This window comes from Rhinoderma darwinii, chromosome 7, assembly GCF_050947455.1.
Source record: "Rhinoderma darwinii isolate aRhiDar2 chromosome 7, aRhiDar2.hap1, whole genome shotgun sequence".
NCBI classification, from domain to species: Eukaryota; Metazoa; Chordata; class Amphibia; order Anura; family Rhinodermatidae; genus Rhinoderma; species Rhinoderma darwinii.
This window is the reverse complement of record NC_134693.1, coordinates 145,544,251-145,560,228: the sequence shown is the minus strand read 5'-3', so window position 1 is coordinate 145,560,228 and position 15,978 is coordinate 145,544,251. Positions and strand designations below refer to the sequence as shown.

General features: G+C 40.0%; 1 protein-coding gene across 1 annotated transcript in view; it reads left to right on the top strand.

Moving 5' to 3' along the window:
- Window positions 1–7,238: 7,238 nt before the first annotated feature.
- The window catches only part of FANCD2 (FA complementation group D2), a 51,854-nt gene continuing 43,114 nt past the window's right edge, over window positions 7,239–15,978 (top strand). Inside the window, exons 1-5 of the mRNA XM_075832017.1 lie at window positions 7,239–7,339; window positions 7,440–7,506; window positions 8,791–8,843; window positions 8,930–9,008; window positions 13,547–13,671. Of these exons, the coding sequence (XP_075688132.1) occupies window positions 7,248–7,339; window positions 7,440–7,506; window positions 8,791–8,843; window positions 8,930–9,008; window positions 13,547–13,671 (416 nt within the window). The 5' untranslated portion in view covers window positions 7,239–7,247. The remainder of the gene's footprint in view (window positions 7,340–7,439; window positions 7,507–8,790; window positions 8,844–8,929; window positions 9,009–13,546; window positions 13,672–15,978) is intronic.

The following is a 15,978-nucleotide window of genomic DNA, read 5'->3' as shown; positions in this document are numbered from 1 at the left end:
TAATAACACACCTCTATATCACATATAATAACACACCTCTATATCACATATAATAACACACCTCTATATCACATATAATATATGTGATATAGAGGTGTGTTATATTATATGTGATATAGAGGTGTGTTATTATATGTGATATAGAGGTGTGTTATTATATGTGATATAGAGGTGTGTTATTATATGTGATATAGAGGTGTGTTATATTGTGTGATATAGAGGTGTGTTATATTGTGTGATATAGAGGTGTGTTATATTATATGTGATATAGAGGTGTGTTATATTATGTGTGATATAGAGGTGTGTTATATTATATGTGATATAGAGGTGTGTTACGTGTGATATAGAGGTGTGTTATATTATATGTGATATAGAGGTGTGTTATATTATGTGTGATATAGAGGTGTGTTATATTATGTGTGATATAGAGGTGTGTTATATTATATGTGATATAGAGGTGTGTTATATGTGATATAGAGGTGTGTTATATTATGTGTGATATAGAGGTGTGTTATTATATGTGATATAGAGGTGTGTTACGTGTGATATAGAGGTGTGTTATATTATATGTGATATAGAGGTGTTATATTATATGTGATATAGAGGTGTGTTATATTATATGTGATATAGAGGTATGTTATATTATATGTGATATAGAGGTGTGTTATATTATATGTGATATAGAGGTGTGTTATATTATATGTGATATAGAGGTGTGTTATATTATATGTGATATAGAGGTGTGTTATATTATGTGTGATATAGAGGTGTGTTATATTATATGTGATATAGAGGTGTGTTATATTATGTGTGATATAGAGGTGTGTTATATTATATGTGATATAGAGGTGTTATATTATATGTGATATAGAGGTGTGTTATATGTGATATAGAGGTGTGTTATATTATGTGTGATATAGAGGTGTGTTATATTATATGTGATATAGAGGTGTTATATTATATGTGATATAGAGGTGTGTTATATTATGTGTGATATAGAGGTGTGTTATATTATGTGTGATATAGAGGTGTGTTATATTATATGTGATATAGAGGTGTGTTATATTATGTGATATAGAGGTGTGTTATATTATATGTGATATAGAGGTGTTATATTATGTGTGATATAGAGGTGTGTTATATTATGTGTGATATAGAGGTGTGTTATATTATGTGTGATATAGAGGTGTGTTATATGTGATATAGAGGTGTGTTATATTATGTGTGATATAGAGGTGTGTTATATTATATGTGATAAAGAGGTGTGTTATATTATATGTGATATAGAGGTGTGTTATATTATATGTGATATAGAGGTGTGTTATATTATATGTGATATAGAGGTGTGTTATTATATGTGATATAGAGGTGTGTTATTATATGTGATATAGAGGTGTGTTATATTATGTGATATAGAGGTGTGTTATATGATGTGTTATATAGAGGTGTGTTATATTATATGTGATATAGAGGTGTGTTATATTATATGTGATATAGAGGTGTGTTATATTATGTGATATAGAGGTGTGTTATATTATATGTGATATAGAGGTGTGTTATATTATATGTGATATAGAGGTGTTATATTATATGTGATATAGAGGTGTGTTATATTATATGTGATATAGAGGTGTGTTATATTATATGTGATATAGAGGTGTGTTATATTATGTGTGATATAGAGGTGTGTTATATTATGTGTGATATAGAGGTGTGTTAGATTATATGTGATATAGAGGTGTGTTATATTATATGTGATATAGAGGTGTGTTATATGATGTGTGTTATATTATATGTGATATAGAGGTGTGTTATATTATATGTGATATAGAGGTGTTATATATGTGTGATATAGAGGTGTGTTATATTATATGTGATATAGAGGTGTGTTATTATATGTGATATAGAGGTGTGTTATATGATGTGTGTTATATTATATGTGATATAGAGGTGTGTTATATTATGTGTGATATAGAGGTGTGTTATATTATATGTGATATAGAGGTGTGTTATATTATATGTGATATAGAGGTGTGTTATTATGTGTGATATAGAGGTGTGTTATATTATATGTGATATAGAGGTGTGTTATGTTGTGTGATATAGAGGTGTGTTATATTATGTGTGATATAGAGGTGTGTTATATTATGTGTGATATAGAGGTGTGTTTTATATATATGTGATATAGAGGTGTGTTATATTATGTGTGATATAGAGGTGTGTTATATTATGTGTGATATAGAGGTGTGTTATATTATGTGTGATATAGAGGTGTGTTATATTATATGTGATATAGAGGTGTGTTATATTATGTGTGATATAGAGGTGTGTTATATTATATGTGATATAGAGGTGTTATATATGTGTGATATAGAGGTGTGTTATATTATATGTGATATAGAGGTGTGTTATATTATATGTGATATAGAGGTGTGTTATATTATATGTGATATAGAGGTGTGTTATATTATGTGTGATATAGAGGTGTGTTATATTATGTGTGATATAGAGGTGTGTTATATTATGTGATATAGAGGTGTGTTATATTATGTGTGATATAGAGGTGTGTTATATTATGTGTGATATAGAGGTGTGTTATATTATGTGATATAGAGGTGTGTTATATTATATGTGATATAGAGGTGTGTTATATGTGATATAGAGGTGTGTTATATTATATGTGATATAGAGGTGTGTTATATTATGTGTGATATAGAGGTGTGTTATATTGTGTGATATAGAGGTGTGTTATATTATATGTGATATAGAGGTGTGTTATATTATGTGTGATATAGAGGTGTGTTATATTATATGTGATATAGAGGTGTGTTATATTATATGTGATATAGAGGTGTGTTATATTATGTGTGATATAGAGGTGTGTTATATTATATGTGATATAGAGGTGTGTTATATTATGTGTGATATAGAGGTGTGTTATATTGTGTGATATAGAGGTGTGTTATATTGTGTGATATAGAGGTGTGTTATATGTGTGATATAGAGGTGTTATATTATATGTGATAAAGAGGTGTGTTACGTGTGATATAGAGGTGTGTTATATTATATGTGATATAGAGGTGTGTTATTATGTGATATAGAGGTGTGTTATATGATGTGTGTTATATTATATGTGATATAGAGGTGTGTTATATTATATGTGATATAGAGGTGTGTTATATTATATGTGATATAGAGGTGTGTTATATTATATGTGATATAGAGGTGTGTTATATTATATGTGATATAGAGGTGTGTTATATTATATGTGATATAGAGGTGTGTTATATTATGTGTGATATAGAGGTGTGTTATATGTGATATAGAGGTGTTATATTATATGTGATATAGAGGTGTTATATATGTGTGATATAGAGGTGTGTTATATTATGTGTGATATAGAGGTGTGATATTATGTGTGATATAGAGGTGTGTTATTATGTGTGATATAGAGGTGTGTTATATTATGTGTGATATAGAGGTGTGTTATATTATGTGATATAGAGTGTGTTATATTATATGTGATATAGAGGTGTGTTATGTGTGATATAGAGGTGTGTTATATTATATGTGATATAGAGGTGTGTTATATTATGTGATATAGAGGTGTGTTATATTATGTGTGATATAGAGGTGTGTTATATGTGATATAGAGGTGTTATATTATATGTGATATAGAGGTGTTATATTATGTGTGATATAGAGGTGTGTTATATTATATGTGATATAGAGGTGTGTTATATTATGTGTGATATAGAGGTGTGTTATATTATGTGTGATATAGAGGTGTGTTATATTATGTGATATAGAGGTGTGTTATATTATATGTGATATAGAGGTGTGTTATGTGTGATATAGAGGTGTGTTATATTATATGTGATATAGAGGTGTGTTATATTATATGTGATATAGAGGTGTGTTATATGTGATATAGAGGTGTGTTATATTATGTGTGATATAGAGGTGTGTTATATTATATGTGATATAGAGGTGTGTTATATTATGTGTGATATAGAGGTGTGTTATATTATGTGTGATATAGAGGTGTGTTATATTATATGTGATATAGAGGTGTGTTATATTATATGTGATATAGAGGTGTGTTATATTATGTGTGATATAGAGGTGTGTTATATGTGATATAGAGGTGTTATATTATATGTGATATAGAGGTGTTATATTATGTGTGATATAGAGGTGTGTTATATTATGTGTGATATAGAGGTGTGTTATTATGTGTGATATAGAGGTGTGTTATATTATGTGTGATATAGAGGTGAGTTATATTATGTGATATAGAGGTGTGTTATATTATATGTGATATAGAGGTGTGTTATGTGTGATATAGAGGTGTGTTATATTATATGTGATATAGAGGTGTGTTATATTATGTGATATAGAGGTGTGTTATATTATGTGTGATATAGAGGTGTGTTATATTATATGTGATATAGAGGTGTGTTATATTATATGTGATATAGAGGTGTGTTATATTATATGTGATATAGAGGTGTGTTATATTATGTGTGATATAGAGGTGTGTTATGTTATGTGTGATATAGAGGTGTGTTATATTATGTGTGATATAGAGGTGTGTTATATGTGATATAGAGATGTGTTATATTATGTGTGATATAGAGGTGTGTTATATTATGTGTGATATAGAGGTGTGTTATATTATGTGTGATATAGAGGTGTGTTATATTATATGTGATATAGAGGTGTGTTATATTATATGTGATATAGAGGTGTGTTATATTATATGTGATATAGAGGTGTGTTATGTGTGATATAGAGGTGTGTTATGTGTGATATAGAGGTGTGTTATATTATGTGTGATATAGAGGTGTGTTATATTATATGTGATATAGAGGTGTGTTATATTATGTGTGATATAGAGGTGTGTTATATGTGATATAGAGGTGTGTTATATTATGTGTGATATAGAGGTGTGTTATATTATATGTGATATAGAGGTGTGTTATATTATGTGTGATATAGAGGTGTGTTATATTATGTGTGATATAGAGGTGTGTTATATTATGTGTGATATAGAGGTGTGTTATATTATGTGTGATATAGAGGTGTGTTATATTATATGTGATATAGAGGTGTGTTATATTATATGTGATATAGAGGTGTGTTATATTATATGTGATATAGAGGTGTGTTATATTATGTGTGATATAGAGGTGTGTTATATTATATGTGATATAGAGGTGTGTTATATTATATGTGATATAGAGGTGTGTTATATTATATGTGATATAGAGGTGTGTTATGTGTGATATAGAGGTGTGTTATATTATATGTGATATAGAGGTGTGTTATATTATATGTGATATAGAGGTGTGTTATGTGTGATATAGAGGTGTGTTATATTATGTGATATAGAGGTGTGTTATATTATGTGTGATATAGAGGTGTGTTATGTGTGATATAGAGGTGTGTTATATTATATGTGATATAGAGGTGTGTTATATTATGTGTGATATAGAGGTGTGTTATATTATGTGTGATATAGAGGTGTGTTACGTGTGATATAGAGGTGTGTTATATTATATGTGATATAGAGGTGTGTACGTGTGATATAGAGGTGTGTTATATTATATGTGATATAGAGGTGTGTTATATTATGTGTGATATAGAGGTGTGTTATATTATGTGTGATATAGAGGTGTGTTATATTATGTGTGATATAGAGGTGTGTTACGTGTGATATAGAGGTGTGTTATATTATATGTGATATAGAGGTGTGTTATATTATGTGTGATATAGAGGTGTGTTATATTATGTGTGATATAGAGGTGTGTTATATTATATGTGATATAGAGGTGTGTTATATTATATGTGATATAGAGGTGTGTTATATTATGTGTGATATAGAGGTGTGTTATGTTATGTGTGATATAGAGGTGTGTTATATTATGTGTGATATAGAGGTGTGTTATCTGTGATCTAGAGATGTGTTATATTATGTGTGATATAGAGGTGTGTTATATTATGTGTGATATAGAGGTGTGTTATATTATGTGTGATATAGAGGTGTGTTATATTATATGTGATATAGAGGTGTGTTATATTATATGTGATATAGAGGTGTGTTATATTATATGTGATATAGAGGTGTGTTATGTGTGATATAGAGGTGTGTTATGTGTGATATAGAGGTGTGTTATATTATGTGTGATATAGAGGTGTGTTATATTATATGTGATATAGAGGTGTGTTATATTATGTGTGATATAGAGGTGTGTTATATGTGATATAGAGGTGTGTTATATTATGTGTGATATAGAGGTGTGTTATATTATATGTGATATAGAGGTGTGTTATATTATGTGTGATATAGAGGTGTGTTATATTATGTGTGATATAGAGGTGTGTTATATTATGTGTGATATAGAGGTGTGTTATATTATGTGTGATATAGAGGTGTGTTATATTATATGTGATATAGAGGTGTGTTATATTATATGTGATATAGAGGTGTGTTATATTATATGTGATATAGAGGTGTGTTATATTATGTGTGATATAGAGGTGTGTTATATTATATGTGATATAGAGGTGTGTTATATTATATGTGATATAGAGGTGTGTTATATTATATGTGATATAGAGGTGTGTTATGTGTGATATAGAGGTGTGTTATATTATATGTGATATAGAGGTGTGTTATATTATATGTGATATAGAGGTGTGTTATGTGTGATATAGAGGTGTGTTATATTATGTGATATAGAGGTGTGTTATATTATGTGTGATATAGAGGTGTGTTATGTGTGATATAGAGGTGTGTTATATTATATGTGATATAGAGGTGTGTTATATTATGTGTGATATAGAGGTGTGTTATATTATGTGTGATATAGAGGTGTGTTACGTGTGATATAGAGGTGTGTTATATTATATGTGATATAGAGGTGTGTTACGTGTGATATAGAGGTGTGTTATATTATATGTGATATAGAGGTGTGTTATATTATGTGTGATATAGAGGTGTGTTATATTATGTGTGATATAGAGGTGTGTTATATTATGTGTGATATAGAGGTGTGTTACGTGTGATATAGAGGTGTGTTATATTATATGTGATATAGAGGTGTGTTATATTATGTGTGATATAGAGGTGTGTTATATTATGTGTGATATAGAGGTGTGTTATATTATGTGTGATATAGAGGTGTTGTTATATTGTGTGATAAGCGGGTCTTCTGTCATGTCACCAGGTGCTTCAGGAGTTCATGGCTGGGCTGGAATCACACATTGAAGATCGTGAGCGCTTTAGGAATTGTCTTCTGCCTTGTGGCCGCTGTAATGAAGACGAGGGTGGGAGGTGAAGGCTATATATATATATATATATATATCTGGGTGGGCGGGTGACTTGTATTTTGGGGGTACGTTGCCACTACTAATGATATATTCACTCTTTGCAGCAATCCACTATTGAGCTCTTTCCACGACAGCCTGATAAAGATCCTGCTCAGCATCGACATGTTACAGGTACGACCCTGCAGCTCTCCAGCTGTACCAGATCCATGCACGGAGTGACCTGAACAGATGCTGCGGATAGGAACCGGACCCAGGAGGCTCATCATCTCTGTCACTGGTTGTAGTTACCATAGTGCCCGTGCTCAGTACTGCTGGTGTTTGTTACAGTGGAACAGCCTGATATGTCCAGAGAGGATGGGGGTATTACTCTGGATGGATCCAGCGCTGAGGACATCGATCCTGCCAGTTTCTGTATTTTGTTACTAAGCGGTGCGGCCGGTATTGAAATGAACGCAGAGAACGCGGAGCGCGCAGTGTAAAGTGGAGTGATGGAGTCTCTTATTATAAATGTGGGGCGCGAGGTGTTCTGAATGTAGGACCTCCATGTGCCTCTCATTAATAGTAATTAACCCCATCGTGTACCTCACACATTAACCCAATGTTGTTCATTATGACTGAGCGAGGTACGGGATGGATCTCTAACTATAATGGGCAACATAATCTGTGGGGGAAATGAAGGGGTTAATTACTATTGGGCCTTATTCACATGGCTGTGTTTGGTCCGTGATATACGGATCGTATGTCTCCTGCATTTCCCGGACTGAACACGGTTCCCAGCGTCCGTTATCCATGATGCTCGGAGTCACCGCCACCCGCGGGAAAACTGTCCTGTACTAAAGGCATGATTACGGTTTTCCCGTGGGGGGGGGGGGGGAGTGACTATCACCACAGATAACTGAGGCTGGGAGCGCGGCTTCTTAAACGGTGTTCAGTCCGGGAAATACCACCGACCAAACACAGCCATGTGAATAAGGCCTGATAGTAATTAACCCCATCATTACCCCCACAGATTATGTTGCCCTTTATAATTATTATAGTAATTGATCCCATCAAGTAACTCGTTCAGTCATAATGGGCAGCATTGGGTTAATGTGAGGCACATGGAGCTTCAAAGCTGATAACACCTCGCGCCTCACATCAGAAAACGGAAGCGGTTTTGTGGGTCTTTTACTGTTGGCAAAGCATCGTTTTGGGATCGAGTATGGCAATACTACACAAAGTATCGGTATCGAAGTCCAAATTCTGGTATTGTGACGATCCTACATGGCGTCCGATACAGGGGTGTGCGGTGTCTCGTGGGCGGTGAGATGTAATGTTGTAGTGACCTGACGTCCCGGCCATTGCTGCGCTTGTGTTACTCTGCTGTCGCCCTGTTTTCTCCGTTATTTCGGAGCGGAGGATCCGCTTGTAACGTCCCGGTCTCGACCTTAGCGCCACATCCTTTTTCTTTTTCAGGAGTTGCTTATAAACGTGCTGTTTGAGAAGCTGCCGGAGTTTCTGTATGACAGGTGGAGTATGCGTCATATCTTGTCAGGCTGGCGGGTCCCGGTCCATCCACTGCCCGGCCTCAGTAACCTTTTCTTTTTGTGTTTAGTTTTGGCAGTGACGGCCTCAGTATTCCCCGACTGATCATCAACCAGCTGAAGTGGCTGGATCTTGTGCTTAGCGGAAAGGTACGTCATTCATAAGATCGTACAGTCCATAGACCGTAAGCAGGATTGTGGGGAGCGAGAACTTATCTGTTGTTACCAAACTGTAGGCAGGATGAGCTGAATGTACAGCCGGGCGGCCGCTCATATCATGCAGGATGAGCTGAATGTACAGCCGGGCGGCCGCTCATATCATGCAGGATGACCTGAATGTACAGCCGGGCGGCCGCTCATATCATGCAGGATGAGCTGAATGTACAGCCGGGCGGCCGCTCATATCATGCAGGATGAGCTGAATGTACAGCCGGGCGGCCGCTCATATCATGCAGGATGAGCTGAATGTACAGCCGGGCGGCCGCTCATATCATGCAGAATGAGCTGAATGTACAGCCGGGCGGCCGCTCATATCATGCAGAATGAGCTGAATGTACAGCCGGGGCGGCCGCTCATATCATGCAGAATGAGCTGAATGTACAGCCGGGGCGGCCGCTCATATCATGCAGAATGAGCTGAATGTACAGCCGGGGCGGCCGCTCATATCATGCAGAATGAGCTGAATGTACAGCCGGGCGGCCGCTCATATCATGCAGAATGAGCTGAATGTACAGCCGGGCGGCCGCTCATATCATGCAGAATGAGCTGAATGTACAGCCGGGCGGCCGCTCATATCATGCAGAATGAGCTGAATGTACAGCCGGGCGGCCGCTCATATCATGCAGGATAAGCTGAATGTACAGCCGGGCGGCCGCTCATATCATGCAGAATGAGCTGAATGTACAGCCGGGCGGCCGCTCATATCATGCAGAATGACCTGAATGTACAGCCGGGGCGGCCGCTCATATCATGCAGAATGAGCTGAATGTACAGCCGGGGCGGCCGCTCATATCATGCAGAATGAGCTGAATGTACAGCCGGGGCGGCCGCTCATATCATGCAGAATGAGCTGAATGTACAGCCGGGGCGGCCGCTCATATCATGCAGAATGAGCTGAATGTACAGCCGGGCGGCCGCTCATATCATGCAGAATGAGCTGAATGTACAGCCGGGCGGCCGCTCATATCATGCAGAATGAGCTGAATGTACAGCCGGGGCGGCCGCTCATATCATGCAGAATGAGCTGAATGTACAGCCGGGGCGGCCGCTCATATCATGCAGAATGAGCTGAATGTACAGCCGGGGCGGCCGCTCATATCATGCAGAATGAGCTGAATGTACAGCCGGGCGGCCGCTCATATCATGCAGGATGAGCTGAATGTACAGCCGGGCGGCCGTTCATATCATGCAGGATAAGCTGAATGTACAGCCGGGCGGCCGCTCATATCATGCAGGATAAGCTGAATGTACAGCCGGGCGGCCGCTCATATCATGCAGAATGACCTGAATGTACAGCCGGGCGGCCGCTCATATCATGCAGGATTAGCTGAATGTACAGCCGGGCGGCCGCTCATATCATGCAGGATAAGCTGAATGTACAGCCGGGCGGCCGCTCATATCATGCAGAATGACCTGAATGTACAGCCGGGCGACCGCTCATATCATGCAGAATGACCTGAATGTACAGCCGGGCGGCCGCTCATATCATGCAGGATGACCTGAATGTACAGCCGGGCGACCGCTCATATCATGCAGGATAAGCTGAATGTACAGCCGGGCGGCCGCTCATATCATGCAGAATGACCTGAATGTACAGCCGGGCGACCGCTCATATCATGCAGAATGACCTGAATGTACAGCCGGGCGGCCGCTCATATCATGCAGGATGACCGGAAACTTCCCGTCTTGGGCATTTCTGGCATATCCCTGGGATTTGCCATGTCTGGTAGATGCAGGTCCCACCTCTGAGACCCGCGCCCGTCTCTAGTACCTGACCCCTGTCCTGCCTTGTCCTGCTCTCCATCCACTGTCATACAAGGTGGTCGGGAGTTCAGAAGACGCCGAGCTCTCCGCACCACGCTGTTTCCATGACTCCCGAGCACCTCGTCAGACTGTAGCTGGAGAGCCGTGGGATTGGGACACAGGGGGGCTCCGTTCTAGAGATAAGTGCGGGTGCTCAGAGGTGGGCAACGCATCAAACTGACATTTATTACAAATCCTGGGAATATTCCATAAATGTCCAAGTTGTGACCCCTTTACATGATGTCTCCACCTTTTTGTACCCATTTTTTTTCTTATTGCTCCAATGCATCGAAATAAATGTGGTCTGTTACCATGGAGACGCATAGGCGCTCTAAAATTTTTCGATGCCTTAGAGGTGGACGTGTACTTTAACCCCCTCACTGCCAAGTACGTATGTAATACACCATGACTTTAAATGACTCTCGCGAATAGAAGTGCTAGAGCTGTGTATCATATAAAAGCCCCAAATATTGGTGTTAAAAAAAACGAACTATTTTTGGGGACAGCATTTGTTTAAGTTTGGGGAGCAGGATGAGCAGGAGATACATGTTCATATATACTGATAGATCCCGGAGCAGGGGATACATGATCATATATACTGATAGATCCCGGAGCAGGGGATACATGTTCATATATACTGATAGATCCCGGAGCAGGGGATACATGTTCATATATACTGATAGATCCCGGAGCAGGAGATACATGTTCATATATACTGATACATCCCGGAGCAGAGGATACATGTTCATATATACTGATAGATCCCGGAGCAGGAGATACGTGTTCATATATACTGATAGATCCCGGAGCAGGGGATACATGATCATATATACTGATAGATCCCGGAGCAGGGGATACATGTTCATATATACTGATAGATCCCGGAGCAGGAGATACATGTTCATATATACTGATACATCCCGGAGCAGAGGATACATGTTCATATACACTACTGTTCAAAAGTTTAGGGTCACTTAGAAATTTCCTTATTTTTGAAAGAAAAGCCCAGTTTTTGTCAATGAAGATAACATGAAATGAATCCGAAATCCACTCTATACATTGTTAATGTGCTAAATGACTATTCTAGCTGCAAACGTCTGGTTGTTAATGCAATATCTACATAGGTGTATAGAGGCCCATTTCCAGCAACCATCACTCCAGTGTTCTAATGGTACATTGTGTTTGCTGACTGTGTTAGACGGCTAATGGATGATTAGAAAACACTTGAAAACCCTTGTGCAATTATGTTAGCACCGCTGTAAACAGTTTTGCTGTTTAGAGGAGCTATAAAACTGACCTTCCTTTGAGCTAGTTGAGAATCTGGAGCATTACATTTGTGGGTTCGATTAAACTCTCCAAATGGCTAGAAAAAGAGAGCTTTCATGTGAAACTCGACAGTCTATTCTTGTTCTTAGAAATGAAGGCTATTCCATGCAAGAAATTGCCAAGAAACTGAAGATTTCCTACAACGGTGTGTACTACTCCCTTCAGAGGACAGCACACACAGGCTCTAACCAGAGTAGAAAGAGAAGTGGGAGGCCCCGCTGCACAACTGAGCAACAAGACAAGTACATTAGAGTCTCTAGTGTGAGAAATAGACGCCTCACAGGTCCTCAACTGGCAGCTTCATGAAATAGTACCCGCAAAACGCCAGTGTCAACGTCTACAGTGAAGAGGCGACTCCGGGATGCTGGCCTTCAGGGCAGAGTGGCAAAGAAAAAGCCATATCTGAGACTGGCTAATAAAAGGAAAAGATTAATATGGGCAAAAGCTCAGACATTGGACGGAGGAAGATTGGGAAAAAGTGTTATGGACGGACGAATGGAAGTTTGAGGTGTTTGGATCACACAGAAGAACATTTGTGAGACGCAGAACAACTGAAAAGATGCTGGAAGAGTGCCGGATGCCATCTGTCAAGCATGGTGGAGGTCATGTGATGGTCTGGGGTAAAGTGGGAGATTTGTACAAGGTAAAAGGGATTGTGAATAAGGAAGGCGATCACTCCGCAACGCCATGCCATACCCTGTGGACAGCGCTTGATTGGAGCCAATTTCATCCTACAACAGGACAATGACCCAAAGCACCTCCAAATGATGCCAGAACTATTTAGGGAAGAAGCCGGCAGCCGGTATTCTATCTGTAATGGAGTGGCCGGCGCAGTCACCAGATCTCAACCCCATAGAGCTGTTGTGGGAGGAGCTTGACCGTATGGTACGCAAGAAGTGCCCATCAAGCCAATCCAACTTGTGGGAGGGGCTTCTGGAAGCATGGGGGGGGGTGAAATGTCTCCCGATGACCTCAGCAAATTAACAGCTCGAATGCCAAAGATCTGCAATGCTGGAATTGCTGCAAATGGAGCGACCAAAGCAAAGTCTGAAGGAGAAAATCATTATTTCTGACCTTGTCAATGTCTGGACTGGATTTTCTAGTCATTTTGCAACTCATTTGATAAATATAAGTGTGAGATTTCATGGAAAACAAAATTGTCTGGTGACCCCAAACTTTTGAACGGGTGTGTGTGTGTGCGTGCGTGCGTGTGTGCGTGCGTGCGTTCGTTCGTTCGTTCGTTCGTTCGTTCGTTCGTTCGTTCGTTTGTTATAATATGGGTTTACAGTCAAGGTTGGTTTATTGCTTTGACGACCGCTTTCTTCCTCTTCCGTCTCTAGGATCTGACCGGTAAGATAATGCAGCTGGTGGCGGTGGCTCCAGCAGACGTTCAGCATCATGTGATCATCAGTCTTCCTGAAATCTTGGAGGATGCCGAGCACAATGATGTCGCCAAGGAGCTGAGGTAATAACCCGCTGGTCGCTATGACCTGACCTCCGTGTTTGACATGTTGGGCGCGTACTCCGGGATTTATCATTGGGACAAGCCTCGCTTCTTAGCATGTGATGCAGCATCTCCAGCTGTTCCTGCTTCTCTATGTTGGGGAGATAAAACCACCTTTCTTAGGCTCTGTTCACATTTCTGAAAATACGGAGCTGCTTTCAGACGTTTTTGGAGCTGTGTTTCAATGAAAAACACTTCCAAAAACGTCCCAAGACGTGTCCTGCACTTCTTTTGACGAGCCGTCATTTTACGCGCTGTATTTTGACAGCGATGTGTAAAATAAAGGCTCGTGGAAACAGAACATCGTAATTCCCATTGAAAGTAATGGGCAGATGTCTGTAGGGGTATTAGGGGCGTTGTTTCAGGCGTAAAATGGCCGAATTACATCAGAAACCACTGCGTGTGAACATACCCTCAGGGTTAGGCCCAGTTCACAAAAAACGGCCAAAACCACAACCCTTGATTTCAATGGGAGGCAGAGGCGGTTTTTTTCCGCACTGGCTTTTAGCCACTCGCGATAAAAATAGCGGCAGTCTCTTTCTTGCTGCGGATCCACCTCTGATCACCCATTGAAGTCAATGGGAGGCAGAGGAAGCGTTTTTTGCTCTCTCTCTATCTCTGTATATCTGTGCTGTATCTCTGTGCTCTCTGTATTTCTGCTCTCTCTCTGTATCTCTGCGCTCTCTCTCTCTCTCTCTCTCTCTCTCTCTCTCGTGCTCTCCCTCTGTATCTCTGTGCTCTCCCTCTGTATCTCTGTGCTCTCCCTCTGTATCTCTGTGCTCTCCCTCTGTATCTCTGTGCTCTCCCTCTGTATCTCTGTGCTCTCCCTCTGTATCTCTGTGCTCTCCCTCTGTATCTCTGTGCTCTCCCTCTGTATCTCTGTGCTCTCCCTCTGTATCTCTGTGCTCTCCCTCTGTATCTCTGTGCTCTCCCTCTGTATCTCTGTGCTCTCCCTCTGTATCTCTGTGCTCTCCCTCTGTATCTCTGTGCTCTCCCTCTGTATCTCTGTGCTCTCCCTCTGTATCTCTGTGCTCTCCCTCTGTATCTCTGTGCTCTCCCTCTGTATCTCTGTGCTCTCCCTCTGTATCTCTGTGCTCTCCCTCTGTATCTGTGCTCTCCCTCTGTATCTCTGTGCTCTCCCTCTGTATCTCTGTGCTCTCCCTCTGTATCTCTGTGCTCTCCCTCTCTATCTCTGTGCTCTCCCTCTGTATCTCTGTGCTCTCCCTCTGTATCTCTGTGCTCTCCCTCTGTATCTCTCGTGCTCTCTCTCTCGTGCTCTCCCTCTGTATCTCTGTGCTCTCCCTCTGTATCTCTGTGCTCTCCCTCTGTATCTCTGTGCTCTCCCTCTGTATCTCTGTGCTCTCTCTATCTCTCTCTGTATCTGCGCTCTCTCTCTGTATCTCTGTGCTCTCTCTCTGTTTTCTCTCTCTCTCTCTCTCTCTCTCTCTGTATCTCTGTGCTCTCTCTCTAGCTCTCTCTGTATATCTGTTCTCTCTCTGTATCTCTGCTCTCTGTATCTCTGTGCTCTCTCTCTGTTTCTCTCTCTCTCTCTCTGTATCTCTGTGCTCTCTCTGTAGCTCTGTGCTCTCTCTCTCTGTAGCTCTGTTCTCTCTCTGTAGCTCTGTTCTCTCTCTGTAGCTCTGTTCTCTCTCTGTAGCTCTGCGCTCTCTCTGTATCTCTGTGCTCTCTATCTGTATCTTTGCTCTCTGTGTGTCTCTCTCTCTCTCTCTGTCCTCTCTCTCTCTCTCTCTCTGTCCTCTCTCTCTGTCCTCTCTCTCTCTCTGTCCTCTCTCTCTCTCTGTCCTCTCTCTCTCTCTGTCCTCTCTCTCTGTCCTCTCTCTCTCTCTGTCCTCTCTCTCTGTCCTCTCTCTCTCTCTCTGTCCTCTCTCTCTGTCCTCTCTCTCTCTCTCTCTCTGTCCTCTCTCTCTCTCTCTGTGTCCTCTCTCTCTGTCTCCTCTCTCCCTCTCTCTGTCTCTGTGCTGTATCTCTCTCTCTTTCTCTCTCTCTGCTCTTTCTCTCTCTCCCTCTGTATCTCTCTCTCTCTCTCTGCTCTTTCTCTCTCTCTCTCTCTGCTCTTTCTCTCTCTCCCTCTGTATCTTTATCTCTCTCTCTCTCTCTCTCTATCTCTGTGCTCTCTCTCTGTGCTCTCTCTCTCTGTATCTCTGCTCTCTCTGTCTGTATATCTGTGCTCTCTGCTTTCTCTTTCTTTCTCTCTCTCTCTCTGTATCTCTGCTCTCTCCCTGTATCTCTGTGGGTGCTCTCTCTCTG